The sequence below is a fragment of the Leptodactylus fuscus genome, chromosome 3 (assembly GCF_031893055.1).
Source record: "Leptodactylus fuscus isolate aLepFus1 chromosome 3, aLepFus1.hap2, whole genome shotgun sequence".
In the NCBI taxonomy this organism is placed as follows: domain Eukaryota; kingdom Metazoa; phylum Chordata; class Amphibia; order Anura; family Leptodactylidae; genus Leptodactylus; species Leptodactylus fuscus.
Genome location: NC_134267.1, coordinates 134,218,955 through 134,241,298, shown reverse-complemented (window position 1 = coordinate 134,241,298; position 22,344 = coordinate 134,218,955). Strand labels below are relative to the sequence as shown.

Below are 22,344 nucleotides of genomic sequence, written 5' to 3'. Positions count from 1 at the left end.
TTTGAAACTTGTAGCTTTGGCATCCCAACACTCATCTGCACTCCTATCAAAAGACAGCATATTGTTATACATATTTCAGAACCTACCTAATAAAATCCAGCTTACTGATGTACTGCATAGACCAGAATGAAACCTCATGCAATTTTTGGAAACTGAGAATCCCTCTAAAGTAGGGGAATGGGTTCAAGTCAGGTTTGGTATTGGTTTGATAATGTATTCTGTATTATCTGTCAGATATATATATAGAGAAAGAGGGGGAGAGAGAGAGAGAGGGAGAGACACTGCATTTAGTATTTCAGGATATCAGGTACAAAATCACATGTGCTATCATACAATGAATCACTTTACAAAGATATATGTATAAAAAAAATGCTGCTTTGTTTGCCTGCTATGTGAACCTATTCCTTCCATTGTTTACACTGCCATTCCATAAAAACAGACCTGTGTGATAGGACAAGTGATGCCACTCACTGCTCTGCTGGCAGGACAATCAGTTCAGCTAATTACAGTTTGCTGATAAAGCCCTGTCTGCTATCTCTACATGTAAACACACAGATAACACTAAGTCAGTTCTCTAGAAGCATGTGCATATTATCTGATATGCAGAAGTATTGTGATACTTCATAGTGTCCTGTTCAGCAAGCTGGAGGGGGGTGGGAGAAATACAGGAAGTGAGAAGAAGAGACAGCAGGCGATCTACTGAAATAGAGAGATGGGAAAACCCTTTAACATATAACACAAACTACATAAAGCACTAACCCTTAAAAATCATTTAGCAAATGTTTTCATATTAGGCTGAGGGAGGTGGAAAAAAAAACATACTCTACTGTCCCCTATGCTCTAGTCTCTGACAGGGTGGTCTGGTCCTGCTTGTCCTTTGTCTTGTTGTGCCAGAAGTCCCCACTACGATGTCCTGTCTCTCTTTCCTTAGGCCACTGATTAGCCAATCAGTGGCCTAAGGAACCCCTAACCCCTTTAATTTTTGCAGAACAAGTTGTACTTTGTAATGGTACCATTTAGTATTCTGCACAATGTACTTGGAAGCTAAATTCAAAATGAGGTAGAATTAAAAAAAACAAAAAAACAAACTGTGTTTGTGTGACACTACAGACAATGACCTCAGACATTTCTGCTGGGTCTTCACGGAATACCAGCTATTTCTGCTGGAAATCTACAACAGGAAAAAAACATGCCAAACAGAGTTTTTTTTCAATGCTGATTTCATTCTGGAAATACTGTGAATTTCCTCTTTGCAAAGGAAAGGGTGAAATCTACATTGATAAATTTGCTGTATAAATTAGCATACTGCAACTTTTAAAGCATACCTCCAATTATATAACCATTTTTCAGACAATAAATGGATAGTACATGTGAATATCAGAAACTTTTTATGCCTTTTTAAATAAATATGTTCTCCTCTCCACTTATTAGAATGCTCTCCTCTTCCTTATCTCCCCTCTATGAAGAGTGGAGGGGAGAAGGAGACTATTAATTGATTTGTCACTTTCTGTGCAGTGGTAGAGTTTTTTCCAGCAGCTCCCTCCTTCCTCTACCCTTGGCATAGACTTCTATGTAAAACGTAACCCAGCCTAATTAATGGAGAAGGAAACATATTTCTGTAAGGGTGCAGTCACACTGAGTAACGTGCCGCGTGACCTGGCACGTATACGCCATGTGAGATTTTGAGTGCCGTATACGCTCCCATTGATTTCAGCCTGGATCGTATACGCTGCGTTATTTTGCGGTCGTAATTTTGCGGACGCAAAATCACGGCTGCAAAATAACGTGGCGTATACGAGACTAACTCCCATTGGGAGTGTATACGACGCTCAAAATCTCACACGGCGTATACGTACCAGGTCACGTGGCACGTTACTCCGTGTGAATGCACCCTAAGATATATTACAAAGTTTCTTATATACATATGAATATTAATTTATGAAAAGTTGTTTTATAATTGGACGTACAATTTAAATCTGCATGACAGATCAATTATGTTATGGATTTTTTCAGTAGCATGTCAATGAAATTTACTAATCTCATCCACTTTGCAGGGGTTGTAAGACACTAATGTTTTCTGCAAGTGTCAAAACACAACATTTCTACTTTTTTCTGCAATTCTTTGAACTAAAGTAAGATATAAATCTAGCAGGTATGGATCCAGTATTAGTCTTTTCTTTATATTTCCCATTCCTTTTTAATCCACTTGTGGCTTGGGCTCATAAAACTGCAGTAAAAACTGCCACAAAGAAACCTTGGAGTTATTAAGAGGAGGAGTGACGAACCAATCTTAATTCATCCCTCTGATGGCATGAGCTAGAATTATCAAAAGTCTCTGGCCACTTAAAATGTCTGGCCCATTTAGGAGGACAGAAGTGAAATCTATGCTATCCAGAGAAGTCCTGTGCAAGCCAATCTTGAATTTAGCCTTACAAAAGTTGTGACCATTGTAGAAAATGTCATACACATTTTTTTTTTTGCAAAAGCGATGTACACTAAAATTACAAGGATATTGGCATACAAGGCCTGATAAATTAGCCCCATTTTCTATTATATCAGTCTTAAAATACTGAATATATTTGTATATACATACATACATATCCTGTTATTACATTAAAAAAGTGTGACATTGATGTGTTATCAACAAATAATAATATTCTAATTAACTTACCAAGGCACAGATCAGAACAGCTTTTCTGTCCAATTGTTTTCTTACAATACTTAAAATTCATCCTGCAGTTTCTTCTAAACAACAGACTGTTTGAAAACAAAAACATTAAGCAAATTCTGTCATGTTACTGAAATATGTTAAATGAAAGAATAGACGATAGGCAAAACAATAAATTGTAGCATAAAGCTACTATGATATATATCTCAATAACACTGAACATTAAGAAAACACTAAGGCTGGGTTCACACAGGGTTTTTTGGTCCGGATTTGGTACGGGAAGCCGTCTCAGAATCTGGTCCAAAAAAGGCCACCTGCGGCTAGCTGCGACTGTCGCGGTATTTCGACAGTTGCGGCATTCCGCTCCGGACTAGGCCCAAATGAATGGGCCTAGTCGGAAGGGAATGTCGTGCTGCGGACATCCACGGCTGATTCAGCTGCAGAATCCGTGGCAAGAAAGGGCAGCTTGCTTCTTTTTTCTGCAAGCGGTTTCTTCCCGGAAAAAAGAATTGAACGGCTCCTAATGAACTCAATCGGAGACTTTTTTTTAGTCAAATTCTGAGGCGGATTCTGCGTCAAAATCCGGTCCAAAAAAACTCTGTGTGAACCCAGCCTAACACTAACACTGAATAAAAAACTCTTCTGCTTTGAATTTGGGTCTTCACCTTCTCTTCTTTTCCATCTTCTATTTAGACAGACAATGATATTGCACAAAATTTTTTATGAAATCTAAAACATACTTTTTGCTCCAAAAAAACCCCAAAATATATCCAGCACTCAAGAAAGTTGTGAATAAAAATGTAACTTTTAACTCCTTCCCGACATGCGCCGTAATAGTACGGCGCATGTCGGGTCTGTAACTATGGCGACCGCCCGGGAGCCAGGCGGCCGCCATAGCCGCCGGGTGTCTACTGCTTTAAGCAGTAGACAATCGGCTCTAATGCCTCCGATCGGTCCCCGGACCGATCGGAGGCATTGACCCCTCCGGCGCCACGGTCAAAGGCGCCGGAGGCGCCATTTTCCCGGCGGCACCCATTTTGGCTGGGATCGCTGGCTCCTGGAGCATGCTCCAGGGCTGACGTCCCGTTGCCATGACAGCCGGGAGCCTTGTACAGGCTCCCAGGCTTGTCTGCAAATCCTCTCTTTTGCAGGCTGGTCTATGCAGCCTGCAAAACAAAGGATGCTTTTTTGCAATGCATTGCAATGCATTAGCATTGTAATGCATTGCATTAGTGATCAGACCCCCTGGGGTTCAACACCCCTAGGGGGTCTAATAAATGCAAAAATAAATAAATAAATAAATAAATAAAAAAAATATAAAAAGAATTAAAAGTTCAAATCACCCCCCTTTCCCTAGAACACATATAAAAGTAGTTAAAAACTGTGAAACATATACATGTTAGGTATCCCCGCATCCGAAATCGCCCGCTCTACAAATCTATAAAATATTTTTCCTGTTCGGTAAACGCCGTAGTGGGAAAAATAGTCGAAAGTGCCAAACCGCCGTTTTTTCACTGTTTTGATTCTGATAAAAATTTGAATAAAAAGTGATCAAAGCAATAACATTTCCCGAACATGGTAGAACTAAAAAGTACACCCGGCCCCGCAAAAAAAGACGCCCTATGCATCCACGTACACTTACGTATAAAAAAGTTACGGCCGTCGGAATATGGCGACTTTTAGAAAAAAAATTTTTTTAACACAGTTTTGGAATTTTTTTTAGGGGTCAAAATGTAAATAAAACCATATAAATTTGGTATCCCTGGAACTGTACCGAAACACAGAATATAGGGGACATGTCATTTTGGCTGCACAGTGAACGCCGTAAAACCAAAGCCCGTAAGAAAGTCGCAGAAATGCATTTTTTCTTCAAATCCACCCCATTCTGATTTTTTTTCCTGCTTCCCAGTACATTATATAGAATAATTAATGGCGGCATCATGAAGAAAAATTTGTCCCGCAAAAATTAAGACCTCATATGGCTCTGGGAGCGGATAAATAAAAAAGTTATGGGGTTTTGAAGGAGGGGAGTCAAAAACGAAAAATGAAAATCAAAAAATGCCATCGGCGGGAAGGGGTTAATGGACATAAAAAAAAAAAAATTGAAAAATGAAACATTGATGTTTTGTTTTCTCAATTTTTTTTTGGGATGTCCATTAAAAGTCAAGTTTTTTTCACAACTTTCTTGAGTGTTGGATATATTTGTTTTCATTTTTGCAGCAGTTTTTGCTCCAGAATGGGGGTTGTCTTGTTGCACTTGGAAATTTGAAATCTGATCCAAACCAGAGACTAAGGATATACCAGAGGGCTGTAAGAATATAATTTTTTTTTTTTTTTTTTTACACTTTTTGCTAAACAATAGATGTGTTTTTTGTGAAAGCTGTTTTCTATGGCTGTTTTCTAAATGTGATTTCTCTATATACAATGGATTGAGCGACAAATTGCTTGCTTTATTGACAAGAATAATATATCTCATCTGGCACAACAAGTCATTCTCCATAACCAATTAGCAATCAAAGATAATGCGCACATTTTGAAACAAATAAACAAATTTGGGGATCTTGACACATCATGATGATCACTTGTGGCGCAAAAAAAAAGTTTGGCACTCTACGGCTACTATTGATCTCTCTTCGTTCAATAAAGGATATATTTTCAGTTCATCTCTATCTGTGTACTGTTTAAAATATAAATTCAATAGTACTACATAATAAATGATTTACTATATGTAAAGCTAAAATGTAAACGAAGCTAAATTCCAGCATTTAATTCTGATAGCCTCATACAGCTATAATACAGATGTATGATCATTTGGAATCTCAAAGGATCAAAAGCAGAAAACTAAACTGGGACATCCAATTATGACGCTTCTGAATTAAAAAAAGCTTTCAACACTTACAAAGCTGTATCATTTATTCCAGACATTTCTTTACTATGACAGTCCAGTTCATGTCATAGTAAAGAAATATTATTGTGTAAGTCAGATGCAAGTCAGTTTGTGCTCCTGTTTCTTTAATGAGTGTGTTCACATGCTAAGTTTCCTCCTGCCAATCCCTATCTGTGTATGAAAGTCTGCTTCTGTAGCCATAATCTGGCTATGCAATATCTTAGTGACCTGTTCATGATCTGTTTGTATGCATGCTGTTCTCTTGACTGGTGCCAAAGTCTCTATCTGCCCTGTTTAGATGCAAGAACTTCCATCTGTGATGTCTGAGCTAATGTCCTATTCTGTCTGCTTCTGCCATGTTTGGACACTAGTCCTCCTGACTGCATGGTCTGTAACATGTTCTAGTCTCTACATCACTGTTTGGACACAAATCCTTCTGTTCTGTATGATTTGCCTTTGAGCTTCTGCTACAAATACATTTGTGTGAACACATTGACATTCTGTTGATTATTCTGTCATTCTATTGAGATCTGTAGTCTCTGATGATATTTTTTGAAATAGTAATTAAATCAATTCTAAGTAATTTAATTTCCAAACTTAATAACTCCCAAATTTGATAACTTGTCTTGGTATTGCAATTAATTAGTTCCCTAAAAATATTGATTATCTCCCTTTGCACCAACTCTACTTCAGTCATGTCTGTTCAAAAATATGCACAATAATTTCAGGTTTGATCTGTATTGACAAACAAGTATTGAGTTGCATGCAGCTGAACCACTACTGCACTACTGAATTTATCATAAAGGGAGCACAATGTTAATACAAATAAATTTGACAATATATTTGCAGTGATATGTTCACATATGGCCAATACTAAACAAGGTTTTAAAGGCGTTGACTGCTTTGCAAAATTGATACCTAATAGGTTGATTGACAAGGACTTCTTCTATGACAAATTGTCCCCTTGTTGGGCTTCCCTGAAGAGTCCAACCCTGTATAAACTCAGAGTTCTCTAATAGGGTATAGAAAATAGATTTTTAAAACCTGTTTAATCCTGGTCAACTCCTTGAACTGGTAAAACAGGGAAAAAATGCATTTTAGGATGTTAAAAATTGGTATTAAAGGGGTTGTACTGCCATAGCAAGTTATGACCCTTCACAGGGTATTTGCAGTTCCATAGCCAAACAATGAAATGCCCTGCGTGACTTTCTGTTCCATTTACATGGAAAAATTAGACCCTTTATTGGGATTGATAGAGATCCCATGCCTTAAATAAGGTTTGACCTGTGGATTGTAAGTCACAATTTTCTGTGATGGCACAACCCATTTAACTAAACTCAACCTAAGTGACACTTACCTTTGTATAAAGCTTTTTCTCTACTTTATGTTCTCAGCTCTTGACTAATCAGAATATCTGAAATGGAATAATTGCTATTTAATAAACATGATATAATTGTTTCAGCTCAATTGTAACATTAAACTACGACAAGACCAGCTTAATTTCTAAAGTATAAGGTATTAGCATGCAACTCCAGCTGCAATGTACTATCCAACAGTTGTGCAATATTAAACAAGCTTATATTTTAATCTCATCAAAAAAGTAAACCAATCACAGTGACAAAAAGCCAGCACTTAACAAAAAGAAATATCTGGAATAGAAATCATTTTGGTGGCCCTATTTCATGGTTTTCATTTCCACAAAATATTACGTTAAATAGCTGATATTAGCAAGAGTTGCATTACTGTTATCGTTAATTTTATTTCTGTTTAGTTCATTGAGATTTAAAATTTTGATGTCACTAGTTAATCTTAATTATTGGTTTAAGAGCCTAAAATCCTAGTTGTTATGTTCTCGTAGGTTTACTTTTTTAACTATAAGTAGCTTAATAGTTGCGAATATTTAACATTTACTCGCATACTGAAAATTACAGAGTTACTATTAGTGTTACCTGTTTAGGGTTTAGTCATCCTTTGAGTCCTGCGACACTTTTCCTTAATAATCATCAGCCATCAAGTCTGATAGTCTCAAAAGAAATATCAGCCCATTAAACTGCTTTCAAGGTTCGTGATATTTAGCACTGGAAATTACAAATAAAGTTTTTGAAGTTGAAGTTAAAGAGCAACATCTGGGCAGTGACACTGATGATTATTGGTAGTAAAGATAAATAGTTATTAAGATGATGCAGTCAACACACTCCTAGGAGTGACAACCAAAATCTAAGACAATGATTACAAGTTAAATAAGAGATTTAATGTTTAGGCTGACTCAGTTTGAAGATCTGGCATTAGGACAGTCTAATGGTGGTAAGTAGTAATCTTACCTCGTTTAACTCCATTACATTCTCACGAGAGACATGCTAGTGGTGCAAACAAGTCAGAGTTTTTGTTTAGTAAGACGAAGCTTAGAGAATAGTTTAGAAGCCATTTATCTCCCATTAACATCTTGTACATTAGTGTTCTCTAACCGCGTATGAAATAACAGTTTAGAAGGTTAACTTTTAAATTATTTAACAAGCAAGAGTTATTAAAACTTTTAAAATGTTACACAAGATACTTAAAACAAATTTGGGATCATTTTGCAATTTTTTTACGGAAAACATTTTAGGCATCCCTAGAAAAGGAAATACATCAGGCATTTAAGGCTGCAGTCGAAAGCAAGTGATTGCAAGTTTAGTTTCTTACAAAATGTCAGCTTTATTGACAAATTCTAGCAGACATATTTGACAAATTATGATTTCCTATTTAGAGAATATTACACATTGATCTTTATGTGATTGTTTTAAACAAATACAGATTAAACACTAACAGATTCAGGTAGCTACATACATTACAGTAGCTGATTAGTTTTCAACCCCATTAAAACAGCATTTTAAATTATATTTACAAACTTAATACTGAACAGTTTTGTACTTACACGTATTAAAAAAGCCAGTTTAAAACATCCTCTCTACAAGTTAATTATGTTATGTTCAAAAATCATATCCCAATAGTTTAGCATCCCTACACAAATGAAGTTCCAGGCCTGGCATGTTGTGTTTTTATCGAGGCTTTATCAATGCTGTCACACGTTCATGCTTTTAAAAAGTCAATACACCACAATGAACAACAACCAACAGAACATTTTCCCGTTTCATGGTTTTAGACAAAATGATCCTGCATTTTTTCAGTCCATGTTTAAAAAAATGTTAAAGCCAATGCTACATCACATGTTATCGCAAATACAGAAGTACATAGGGAAACCACAATCAGTAATCCCCAAGATAAAAATGGACTATTACTTGTCATGTTGCTGTTTTATGCAGAGCCATAAGGCAATTAATTGTCTCTAAGAGGAGGGCACAAATGCTGAAGACCTTCAGTATCTACCATACGGATGTTCTCTGTAACCTCCTCTAGTTGTTCTTTGTAGTGGTGCCTTTAAACTGGATCGTGATGAAGACCATTCTTCCTGCCCTAAAACCAAGGAAAATAAAGAATATATATCCTTTGAAGATCTGTGGAATGTTATCATTTTTTTTCTTTTGCTATGGCTTTTTTAAATAAATTTCTCCACTTTACAATTGTTTACAAAGACCAAAATAGCATGGAAGGGAGCCTTATACTAAATATCTAACCAACCTTCCATTATGGTGACACACTTTGTCACCCAAGACAGAAGGGCCTGCTGTTTGTTTTTCTATCCCTTACTTGATACCTTACTCCTTCATAGCTCCATGTAAACATGGTATTGATCAGCCTGGTCACACTTTTATGCAGAAAATAACATCATCATTTGTCAGCAGCCCATACTCCTGTGTAAACAATGTGTCAGGAACAGGGCCGCAGCCTCACCAGTGCCCTCTTCCTCCTGCGCTCTCGGGAGGCAGACTAGAACCTCCACGTTGTGCGAGAGTTGCTGGCCTCCTCCTGAGCCGTACCAGGGACTTCCGGTTTGTGGTCTAGCATCGGGCTGGAGCCTATTTAATGTGGGCTCTAGCTCCGGTCAGTCGCTGGCTATTCAGTTGATCTTGAGTCCTGATAGTGTTTTCCTGTGCCTGATTACCTGTGTTTCTGACCCCCTTGCTTTGACCTCTGACCTTGTCTCCTGACTTTGTACTATTTCTGCTCCTGTTTACTACCCAGCTTGCTACTAGACCTCAACTTTCTAAATTACCGTTTTGTACTGATTGTCCATTCCTGTTACCGACCCGGCCTGCCTGATGTTCCCACTGAATTACTTACTGTACTGCTTTTCCCTTTTGGTGATGACCATAGACCATATGACTACACTTTACTCTCTGCTGCCATATTTTGACCACCTGCCACATCCTTCTGGCCCCCTGGACCTACACTACTAGCTGAAAACATCTGCTGGTAAGAGATCTCAGTGTCTGTGATTTGTGGTGCACTGTGTGTTTGGCATTTCCCGACCCATACCGCTATGCCCAGCAGTGCAGCCAAGTCCATCCCCACCATCTGGAGCTCTGGTGAAAACCATTGTGGGGTTGGAATTGGTGCAGTCTGGGAAGTGTTGAACACATGGCGCCGTATTTACCATTTAAATCTGAGTATTTAGTACAGGTTCTCGCTATTAGCCCAGATCTGCATCTGTTATCCTAACAAAATGGACGTGCTGACAACAATATACAAAATGTATGTGGACAAACAATCATGTGAATAATTGTCCACTCCATACTGACAATGATTGCTCCATTTAAATGTACTAAGTGAGCGCCACGATATTATTATCCATCAGTTTCCATTACAGGGCAGCAAATCTGCTTGAGTCAACAGTCCCTTACTCTAGAGAGGAAAGAATCAAATCTCTCACAGCCCCATGACAGTTTCACAGACTGCCTCTATAGGATATACACATCATGAAGCAGGGTTTTAATGACAAATGAACACCAATATTTCAGGAATACATAGGAAATTAGTAAGAACAATATAAATATCACAAAGAGGAACTTTTTCTAAACCTAAAACCTTCATATTAACTCAGTTATATAAATAATAACTGTTGCAATTCCATATAGACTGAGTTAGAAAATAATTTCTTTCTACCAGGAAATCTTCTTCTCACTTCAAAACTTTCCAGTAGGCTGTTTTGAATTATTTTAATTTATTTTGTATATTTATGCTTCCTTTGAGATATGTAATCCCTTTCTTTCTTTCTTCACGTGCATTATTTTCACAATTCCCTTTATTTCTCAGATAGGCTTCTTAGGCACTTCTTGGTACTTTAATAAGTCAGATGAGAGTCTTGTAACAAATGTTCATGGGCTGCTTGGTCAAAGCCAATAGAGAAGTCTGCCTCTGGATTACTGAAGATTGCAACTAACATGAATTAGAGGATTTTATTGTATAGTCTCTGATTTTGTAGAAATTAATCAGTATTTTAATTTGCAAGCTGCACCCAAGAGCCTTACATAAGTCTCAATTACTTTGATAATGTCCTAAAATCAGGACATTTTGTTAACACTTCATTATCCGAATTTTCCAGCTTACTTAATAATATAAGCAAATTGCAGTGTCCATTTTCAGTCTATATGTAGACCCAGGCTCAAGCTTTTTACAATTTAAATATGTCCAATATTATAGTATAACACATTTTTAAAGAATATATATAAGCCCTGAGAAACACTACCTACCTTCAAATTGTTATACTGTTCTTCTCCATGCTTAGATTTAATACAAAAAATATTAGCAGCTGGCCCATTCACAAGCAGTACATAGTGTTATAGTTATTCTATGTAATGGAAATTGATTCCGTTAGGATCTGTTATTAGGACAATATAATGTAGAACAGAATCTCTCTCTTATTAACACAAATGACACCAAAACTGTTGCCCATCTCATGAATATAGTGGACTTAACTAGGAGTCTTTTGTACAGTGTTTTTTAATAACTCCTAGTAAACAAGCATAATAATATTATTTGTGCCACTTTGACAAAGTGGAGAGTGTGCTGTCCTTATATGGAGAGGCATAGAATAATTTCAGTTTAGGCTGCACTCACTGCTTCAATCCAAAATGACAAAATCTGAAAATTTAAAGGGATTCTATCATTAGAATACCTTTTTTTAAAATAAGTACACGTCGGAATAGCCTTAAGAAAGGCTATTCTTCTCTTACTTTTCTTTTTCTGATCCACGCTGCCGTTCCTGAGGAATTTCTTTTTTCTTCCATATGTAAATTAGTCTTCAAAAAGCACAGGGGGTGTTCCCCTTTGCATAAACAGCACAAAGGCTGCCTCTTATACGAGTGCCTGTTCGGCCACAGGAAAATGGCCAACGGACATGCGCAGTAGGCACTTTTGTCTGAAGATGCGGCCAATGACCCGGGGAAGAGGTGGGCCGAAGAAGAAGACACAGGTGTTGCTGGAGAGAGTTTTCAAAGCTCATTTACATATGGAAGAAATAAGAAATTTTTTAGGGTCGGCACAGATTAAAAAAAGAAAGGTAAGAGAAGATTAGCCTTTCTTAAGGCTATTCCAATGTGTACTTAGTTAAAAAAAAAAAAAAAAGGGATTCTAATGGTAGAATCCCTTTAACACTCAAGGGGAAATTTATCATGCATTGTAGGCTAGTTTTCTATTATGCAAGGCATGAAAAAGTTAGTTTTTACACAGGCTTTGCATAGAAAATTACCATTTTTTCTCATCTACACCACCCCATGTGTAGACCTATGCATGTATGAATAGTAATAATTTTTCATGTTTCCACAAGACAACTTCAGAAATAATACATAGTTGGTATTACCAAGCTTATGAAATGACAACAATCACGCATTTTTTGGAACTGTAAGAGAAATTATGAAGTCAATATAAAGGAATTTGAGCAATAGCAATTCCAGTAAAGATGGTATATTCACTTTCAGTATATACATGGGATTTTCATGCATTCACCTTATTTCACATTACTGATGCTAATTTGAAGTGACATTTCTCAGCAAATATCTGACAATTGCAAGATTGCTTATCGTCAGTTCTACAGATAAGAAGATTAATCGTTGTCATGATTCTGTGCTCCTTAGAAATAAGGCTTCTGTTTTTACAGTTACAGATTGGAAACATGACTAAACTATTAATGGGATGGCTCTCATACACATTCCCATTTACTGAGATGCATTGGTTTAATTGGTATAGGAGAGTTAACACAACATTGGTGAAAACAAGAACAATCAATCCAAAAACAGACCCAGTCCATTTATAGACTGCAAAACCAGCTATGAAAACATATATAAAACTAATCTAGATTCCTTCAAGCAAAGGAATGTCATTGAGTAAAGGCTGAACTGTAAGCATTAACACTTTACACACAATTTGATGGCCAGTGTTTGACGCTGTACGTACTGGATAGTGATTGCTCCTCTTGCTTTCAGATTAATGAATCTAAATACTATAAAGCCAGGGGTTCAGCACAAGGGGGCAAACACTTCCAAGTGAGCCCAAGTATACCACTATTACCACCATACAGTGACCATATAGTGGCATATACTGGCTATACACAGGGTTCTGTGGAACATTTAAGTGAAAACACTATAGGATAAAATTTGTGATTCATAGGTTACTTCTCTCATGGTCATTGCTCACGTTTCTAGCCTTCTTTTATCTTGCCTAGACTGCCACAATAGCTTAAAGTCATGACTTTGTCTCTGTAAAGACTGCACCACAGACAGCTTTGTCTCCTCACTATACCAGGCACCTGACCGACATTTTCTTCACCTACATAAAGTCTCCATCCTGCTGCTACCCCAATTATAAAAATCCTCTAGAAATTAACATTGTTCCTAAGTGTCTCCTTAACAAAATAAGACCCTTGTGTGCCCTCAAAGATGAATAATAATAATAATCCTTTTATGATCTTTGCATTATTAATACACCAGTGTCCCCTGATGTCCCCCATATATAAATAATTATGAGCACTCATGTCCGCCTTATAATGATATAGCTCCCCTAATGTTTCCTTTCTATAAATAATGCCTCAACATGTATATCTTATAATGATGTTGACCCCTAAAATCTCTCTTATATACATTATGCCAACTTTTAATATTCTAGTGTATCTGTATTTAGAGTATAAAAGGCTTATCATTCGGTGTCGTCCATCAGTTTAACTGCAGGGAGAGTTGCTAATTAGTAGCGGATGTGTCTCCCTGCCAAGTAGGGGTTCAGTATCTGGTCTGTACCTACGCCCCATGAGTAATAGAGTTAACCATAATTCTCCATGTATCCAAGGAGATGTTTTTCGATGTGTTGCCTGATCTTGACTCTCTTCCATGTTTCTTTATAGAAGAGGCAGAGGTTAATTCACCAACACAAGCTGTCTGTAGCTTCTACACTCCTCGTTATTGCCCTCCATTACCTGCACTAAATATTTCTATCTCTTTACCTATTTTTAACCTCTTCCTCTCTCTCTGAACAGTATATATGTTAATAGGAGACCTTCAAAAGCTTAGAAAGACACTTAACACCTCAGGTGCTGTGCCCAATGGCCACAACTTTTCCCACACATCTCAAGGTCTCATACAGCTGCAATGATCAACCAATGAAAAAAAAAATAACAGTGTTAGTGGTTCTAAAAGCTAAAATTAGGTATGTCATTAAAGGATTAAAATGCAGTTCAGGGTTGGTTCACATCTGCGTCAGTATTCCGTTCAGGGGAGTCCGCATGGGGACCCCCCAAACGGAATACCAAACGCAATTGCAAGCGCTGTGCAGTAAAAGCACACAGATCCCCATAGATTATAATGGGGTCTGTGTGCTTGCCGCCAGATCTCCGCACAGAATATGCGGACAGGAAAGTAGTTCACAATCTACTTTCCTGTCTGCATGATTTGTGTGGGCAGCACGTGGCAAGCACACAGACCCCATTATAGTCTATTGGGTTGGTGTGCTTTCACTGCACAGCACTTGTAAATGTGTTTGGTATTCCGTTCGGGGGGTTCCCATGCGGACTCCCCAAACCGATTACCAAACGCAGATGTGAACGAAGGGTAAGATGTCTGCGTTACGTGCCAATTATATTTACTTGATGCATGAATTAAAAATCTGCAATAAAAATGTGACATTTTTGGGAGGATTTTACAATTTCAAGCAGTTGGCGACAAATGCCATAATAGTTCAGTGCAGCTAAAGGCAAATTGTTGTTACCGCGAAAACCTTACATGTGCCCACACACAAATATGCAGCCTCTGAAGTGGGTGTTATCTTTAACACCCACAGGAGCTAATAAGAAAATAATAGGGAATTTGGTGTGCCCAATGTACACACAGCTTACATATTTACTTTTCATTTTGCATTCACATCTGGGAAAACTAATACTTACTATGTCCCTTGATAAATTCTTTGAGCAGTGCAGATTTCAGGATTGGATCACTCTCAAGGAGATACCACTTTATTTGTACCTCAGGGGCTTTGCAAACGTGACTGGGTATCCAAATACCAAACATTTAAATCTGTACTCTAAAAGCCACATAGCACTCCTTCACATCTGTGTCCTGTTGTATATCCAAACTGCAGATGATGCCCACATGTATGAAACCGCTGTACTCAGGATAATGTATTTAATAGTGTAATATGTGGGTATAAACTGCTGTTTGGCCACAGCCAGGCACAGAAGGGAAGAATCGCTATTTGGTTCTTAAAGGAGATTTAGACAGTTTGATTTTTAACGCCATACTCCTTTTACAGAGACCCTAAAATGTCAGTGAAGTTGAATCCCTTGACATATATATTCCAAAAGCTAAAACGTTCAGTGCTCCATATTTACAATTTTTTTGTACCCGGGATAATCTACTTAGGAAAAGCAAAATCTGCTTTTCAAAAGTCAAGGGGTGCTTCTCTTTGGCACACTGCTGTGTGCCCAAACAACAGAGTATATTCACTGGGTTTGGGATATTTCTTGTAAATTTGGAAAAATTGCTGTTAGATTGTAAGTCTTCTAAAGTCTAAATTAAATTGAAGTTTAATTAAAATTGAATGCCAATATAAAGCAAATATATGGTAGATAATATTTATTAATGCATTTAGGTGGTATGACTAATTGTCTGAAAAGCAGAGAATTTCACATTTTGAAAATTGTGAATTTTTCCAAATTTTCATCAAAGTTTCTACTTTTTTCAAAGTAAATGCAATAAATATTTATCAGTGACACTAACATGAAGTACAGTCTGTCACAAATAAACAGTCACAAAATGACTTGGCTAAATTATAGCATCTCAGAGTTATTGTCATATAAAGTGACCCATGTCAGTATTGAAAAATGGGGTTGTGTCCATAAGTCAGTTTTTGACCATGTCCTTAATGTATCAACATAGGAAAAACTACCTACACACAAAAAAGTTATCCTGACAATGTGGGTACGTGTCAAGTCACATATAGATGCATAGGTTGTTTAAGTGGTGTTATGTGTTTATCCTTATTACTATGGTTGTGATGTCTTTGTACACACATACATTTTACTTAGATTGGTTATGGTTCATCTACACCACTTTAGACCTGTTTGTTATCTGAATTCTTGACTTTGCACACCTGTCCTTACATTGTTGGTAATGCTGGCACATTAATTATTCCTCCCATATGTATTGTTTAGTCATTGTTTTTATATGTTTTTCTCATTTTAGTGGATATTAATAAAATTTATTATATTTTATTATACCTTTTTTGTGTGTGGATAGTGTTTCCTATATTGATACAGTGGTTCCCGCACACGGCTTTGTCTTATATTAGCCTCTATTTTGTTTAACATGTCCTTAATGTGTTAATGCATCTGTTAAGGAGTTAAGATCCTGTGTCACTATTTTGGCAAAAAAATAACCGCCACTTGTGACTACTTTTGTGACATAAATGTTGACAGCTGACCAACTAAGAGCTGGCAGATTTTTGTCAAGATGCACGGCACAGGAGAGATTGTGCATAATTCAAGATGAGGGTGACATCATGCAGGGAGTGGGGAAAATACTTGACGACTGACCAGGACAGGCAATGCAAGGGTTGAAGCATAACTGCTTAGGGCTTGGGCAGATAAAGAGGGAGGGAAATAAAAGTATCATTATGACCTCCTGAACATCGCACATCAAAGCTAGAGCTGCTGCTGCCTGCTGTTATCTCCTGTAGGAACCCAGCATGTATGAAGTTTAACTGGAGCAGGATCTTCCTACAGTAGCAACAGAAACGCTGATAACTCATTTTCCCTGACACATTAATGGACAGGTCAAATGTTAAAGGGCTCATTCACATCTGAATGGGTTTGAAAAGTGTCCGGCCGTGTGCGCCGGTGAGCGTTTTATGCAGTTCTCTGCGTCCGGTTTAAAGAAAAAACGGTTTCACTTCAGAGCGCATAAAATGCTCACCGGCGCTCATGGACGGACTCGGCTTGACAGGTTTCCGTCTTCTGCATGCAGAAGACGGAAACCTGAGAACGGAGACCACACGCGGGTGTGAACCCAGCGACAGCAGTATTTCTTCACTGGAACCCCATTCTTGTACTCTTCATCAGCCCTTTTTTTACTTCCGGTTTTCTCCTGATACAGAAGTGGGATAGTTTTAGATTCCACCTCTGGCTCCTGTACTTGCTATCCCATCCCAGACCTACAATACCTTGGAGGGTGGAGATTAGATAGTTCTATACTCGGTGCATGGCCACCAGCTACATCTCTCCGTTTAATAAATGGATGATAAGTAATAAGACAAACTTACAAAGAAGGCAATATTTTGAAAGGGCAAGCACAGAAATAATCACCAAAAACCTACAGATCACAGCTAACTATTCCTTGAGTGTTCAATACAGACTGTCATTACAAGGACACACAACATATCTACAATTCTTAGAATATATTTTACCAGTAAAGAGACATTAGAGGGGTTGGCCACTTTCCAGCCAATTTTGTGAGACAAATGTTATTGTTTGTATAATAAAAAAGTTGTACAATTTTCCAATACACTTTCTGTATCACAGTTTCTCTGTATACTGTCATTCCTTCTGTTACTTCTAGTGGATAAAATTCTGACCATGGTCATGTGATTTACAGTCCATGGTCATGTGATGTACATACAGGTGCACAGTTTGTTAATTAAATCCACTAGAAGTAACCGAATGAATGACAGCAAGCAGAGATCTAGAAAACTGTGAGGAATTGATATGGAACTATACGGGAAAGTTATACAACTTTTTATTTTACAAACAATAACATTTGTCTCTCAATATTAGTCTGAAAGTGGACAAGCCCTTTAATTTAAGCTTATAACAGAATATACCATAACATTTTTTCACCACTTTAATTTGTCCTTATAACTTAACATATTATATACATATTCTAGAGGGAATTATCCCCGTTATGACTAGGTTCAAAACTATTATGAACACTGTTTTCTGGAATTCAAACTGTGGGGATTTATCAAGTAGCGGACACCAATGGCACCCACTGACCCCGCTGATGTATAATGAGGTCTGTTGGATTTCTGTCATTCATTTTAATGAAAAAAAAAAAGTGTCATGTTGCAGTTTCCACTGGTAATACCAGCTGTTTTGCCAGAGATTTTATGAGTCAGACACATGGAGATAATCTGCTGAAAAGGGCTGATTGTTGTCTTTTTGACAATCTTTAGACAACTATTTATCCTGCATGTTCTGATAGTTACAAAATTACTTCTATGCAGAAAAAAAAGGTGATAATCTTACCGTAACTGTTGTAGTTTTCTTCATTTGTCCCATGTCCATAGTCATAATATTCTGGAACACTATAATGTATGAAACCAAAAGTAATTAATATTGCATAAAATGGTAAATTGAATAATTAATGTTAATAACTTAATAATTATTTTTGAGAATACCCCATATCTATGTCAATTTTAGAATTAATAAACCCTAGAAAACACTACAAGTGTTTCACATATATGAAATTAAATTTCATGAGCTCTACCTGCAGATTTTATGATGTCTTATAAAATATCATATTTACTTTAATCTACTACTGTTATACACTGACTGTTAGGCTTCATATCTTACTATCCACTAACTATCTAACTATCCACTATACTATCCACTTCATATCTAACTATCCACTATAGGTCCCCTTCCAGATGGAACCATCCTGGCCACCATGGATGTAGAATCCCTGTACTCCAACATCCCACACCAGGACGGTATAAATGCCTGCCAGTTTTTCATGGAAAAGCGAGGTATGAACGCTGAATCGGTGGTGAAACTGACAAAATTCATCCTCACTCACAATTACTTCTCCTTTGGTGACTGCATCTATTTACAACGGACCGGCACCGCAATGGGGAGCAAAATGGCGCCACAGTACGCTAATCTCTTCATGGCCAAGCTTGAGAGTGACTTCCTATCCACCTGCACCATTAGGCCTCGGGCCTACTATCGCTTCATTGATGATATCCTAATCATTTGGACCGGGTCTGAGGAACAGCTGAAAACCTTCCATGAACAGTTCAACCAGTTCCATCCCACCATCAACCTGATGCTCAATCACTCCTTCTCCGAAATAAACTTCCTGGATGCAGTCATCAAGATACAGGACAACAAAATTGAGACATCGCTGTATCGGAAACCAATTGACCGCCCTACGTACCTAAGATGGGATAGTTTTCATCCTAAACACATAAAGAACTCCATTGTATACAGCCAGGCCATCAGATACCATCGCATATGTTCAAACCCTGCAGATAGGGACGAACACCTTGGGGGCCTCAAAAAAACATTCTTGAGGCAGGGTTACCATCCAAGAACAGTTGATAACCAAATCACCAGAGCCACCAGGATACCAAGATCGGAGTTATTAAAATACAATACCAAACAGGAGAACACTCGGGTACCCCTGGTTGTCACATAGAACCCCCACCTGGAGACGCTGAGAGGAATCACACGCAAATTACATCCACTACTGCAAAAAGACAACCGTCTAAAATCCATATTTTCTGACCCCCCTCTCCTATGCTACAGACAGCCACCAAACCTCAGGAATATGATTATTAGCAGCTCACTGTCACCTCCAACTAACAAAGGAACATTTCCATGTGGACAGAAGAGGTGCAAAACCTGCCCGCACATACTGACCACTGACAGGATAGAGATACCAAACTCTAACAGGGACTATAAAATCCCAGGTACGTTCACCTGTAACACACCTAATGTAGTGTATTTGATCATTTGCACCAAATGTTCCACTGAAAATCTGTATGTTGGAGAGACTGGTCAGAAACTCAGAATGAGAATTAATTCACATCGCCATACAATCAAACAACAGAGAACTGATCTTCCCGTGCCAAATCATTTTTGCCAGGAAGATCATAATATCACCAATGACATGAAAATCTTGATCTTAAAAGGGAACTTTAAATCAAGGAAACAGCGACTGATTTATGAGTACAAGGCCATGACCCTATTCCAGACGTTGGACAATGGGATGAACATCTCACGTGGGTTTATGTCTTTTTATACACATCATTAAGACAGCCATTAAGATAAGAACTGGGGGATCTGGCAATTGATTGTTTGTTGTTATAAGTATATAGTAATAAGCCTCTTCCCCCCTCCCTCCTGTAATCCTATCCCTATGTGTCCTGTTGTACATAAATATGCAGCCTCTAGAAAGTGTTTTTTAGTTATATCTGAAGAAGAAGCTCAGAGGAAAGCTTCGAAACGTCATATTCTGTCATCATTATGAGTTAGCCATTAAAAAAGGTATCACCTACTGAAGACTTGCAAAGTTTTTTTTGTTTTTTATATTTTATATCCACTAAAGCTTCGAATGTGATACTAACATCATTTTGGCTGCCTCATACATAAATTTGATGACCTAGTGTTCTAGCAGTACAACAATCTGAAACATACGTCAAGATTAGCGAAGAAATGGTCAATGACAATGAAGTAGAGGTGCTGGATTAGTCCCAAGACTGCAACCCAAACATTTATGGGTAAAGTTGAAATAAAAGCCGTGTTCATACTCAAGTGAGTCGGCCAGTATGCACCAACATTGAGAACGTTTAAAGACACCTGGGATCAGATTTCGGGCAAGACATGCTTGAATCTGATCGGGAGCAGGCCCAGAAGGATTGAAGTAGTGTTGAAAGCGAAAGGTGGATTTCCAAAATAATAAAAATTATTTAGATCTTTAGGAGCAAAACCGTAACAATGCAGTTACATGACAATAATCTGCATAAATAATTATATGCTAAATAGTTCCAAGTCAAGTTTATGTATGAGATTGCCAAGATGATTGTCTATAAATAATGGTAGTCTCACTTTGACGATGTAGTGTATTGTGAGATCTGGAGGCTGAAAGTCAAAAGTTCAAAACTTTGTTACCCTTTTGCTCATCTGCCCAAGAACGTGACTCTAAGGTGAATTTTTAGTTAGTTTTTTTTTTTACATACAAGGTTTATCGCATAATAAATCTGCATTAAGTCCCATAGCACCAATACATCAAACTTAAAATAGGGACAGGATTCAGTATAATGCATGTAAAGAGACAAACAAATTGTGTTGTTTAACGCACATCGAAATTGGTGGGAGTTACTGCCAGGAGATGCCAGTTTTGTTTAACTCCTCATATTGGTAAAAGCCCTAAGTGTCTAGAGTTGATGTGAATAGTGTGTAAAGGTATATCCCTGGAAACACTTTATATATGTTGGCAACTAAACCGTTCTTTGTAGTAAATCTCTCATGTAGTGCAATCTGACATCTGTCATGTTATAATTAGCTACGTGTGAGCGCTTTCATGTCTCCGTTGGTAACTGACAAGATTAGAACACCGTTCAATGCTTTAAGATCATCAAGTATTGCTTTCTGTTGTAATCAATTATATGGAACATGCCGTCCCAATGTGCCTTACCTTAACAGATGCATCTACACACAGTTTTACCCTTTACTGTGGATATACATACAATGGAAATAAACACAATTCAGATTTCTCATTAAAAGCCCATATACTGTACCACAAGCACTGCTCATAAGGAATGAGGAAGGTTATGTGAAGAACATCTTATTTGTGGCACTTATTATCTGTTGTGTGACATAGAATCTAGCCTTTGACTTTGTCTGACAACTGCATTTCTTGCTCAGACGAGATTCTGGATGAAATATGTGAACTGTGGTTGCATTTTATCTAACCTTTACTTAATTTGATCTATAAAAAGTAACAAGTGTATTGAACCTGTTAATAAAAGGGTCTAAAACTTGTGCTGAGAAATAAAATAGGTTAATTGCTTGCAATAAAGCATGTCTCAGTGCTGCCCAAGGGGAGCGATGTGGTAGAGAATCTGATGTGTGCCTGGAGCAAAAGACTTCACCTAGATTACTGCAATGAAAAGGAACCAGATACAAACTAGAATCTAGATGTGTACGAGGTTATACCTGAGCTAATAAATAAGGATATCTGTGCTTAAAGGATAGTTGCATCTCTTACTCCATACATTTAATAGAAAGTAAAAAAATGGAACAAAATTGCACAGGGATACATATTAGTGTATGAAGTACTAGGCATGTGTGCGGTGCTGTATAACACCCCGAGATGGTAATGGAATAGGAAATGCAACAATATTTTGTAATGCATTTTGCAAGAATACACTATCTTTATTCATCCATATAAAATCTGCATTAACCCCTTAAAAATGATAGATTTCATCCTAGATTGAAAAGATGTAAAGATGTATCTATTTTTTTTCATGGTTGTATCCCAAAACCAATAACTATTTTTTGTCAAAGTAGACTTATGGGTGCTTGTATTGTTTTGAGATGTGTTGTGTAATATATGTTTTGCTGTTCTCAGAACTATAGAAAAGGTTTTTC

At 37.5% G+C, this 22,344-nt stretch overlaps 1 protein-coding gene across 3 annotated transcripts in view; it reads right to left on the bottom strand.

Moving 5' to 3' along the window:
* Positions 1-2,674: 2,674 nt before the first annotated feature.
* Positions 2,675-22,344, bottom strand: part of KHDRBS2 (KH RNA binding domain containing, signal transduction associated 2) — a 274,351-nt gene continuing 254,681 nt past the window's right edge. For 2 of the 3 annotated variants that reach the window (XR_012715334.1, XR_012715335.1), the window contains 4 exons: positions 18,217-18,275; positions 8,834-9,008; positions 6,898-6,969; positions 2,675-2,745 (listed from right to left, as the gene is read on the bottom strand). Coding sequence is in view for 1 of the 3 variants with exons in the window: in XM_075268390.1 (XP_075124491.1) it covers positions 8,911-9,008; positions 18,217-18,275 (157 nt within the window). In the remaining 2 variants the exon portion in view is untranslated. Of the gene's footprint in view, positions 2,746-6,897; positions 6,970-8,250; positions 9,009-18,216; positions 18,276-22,344 lie in introns of those variants that run through there. The other variant, XM_075268390.1, reaches the window with a different exon arrangement.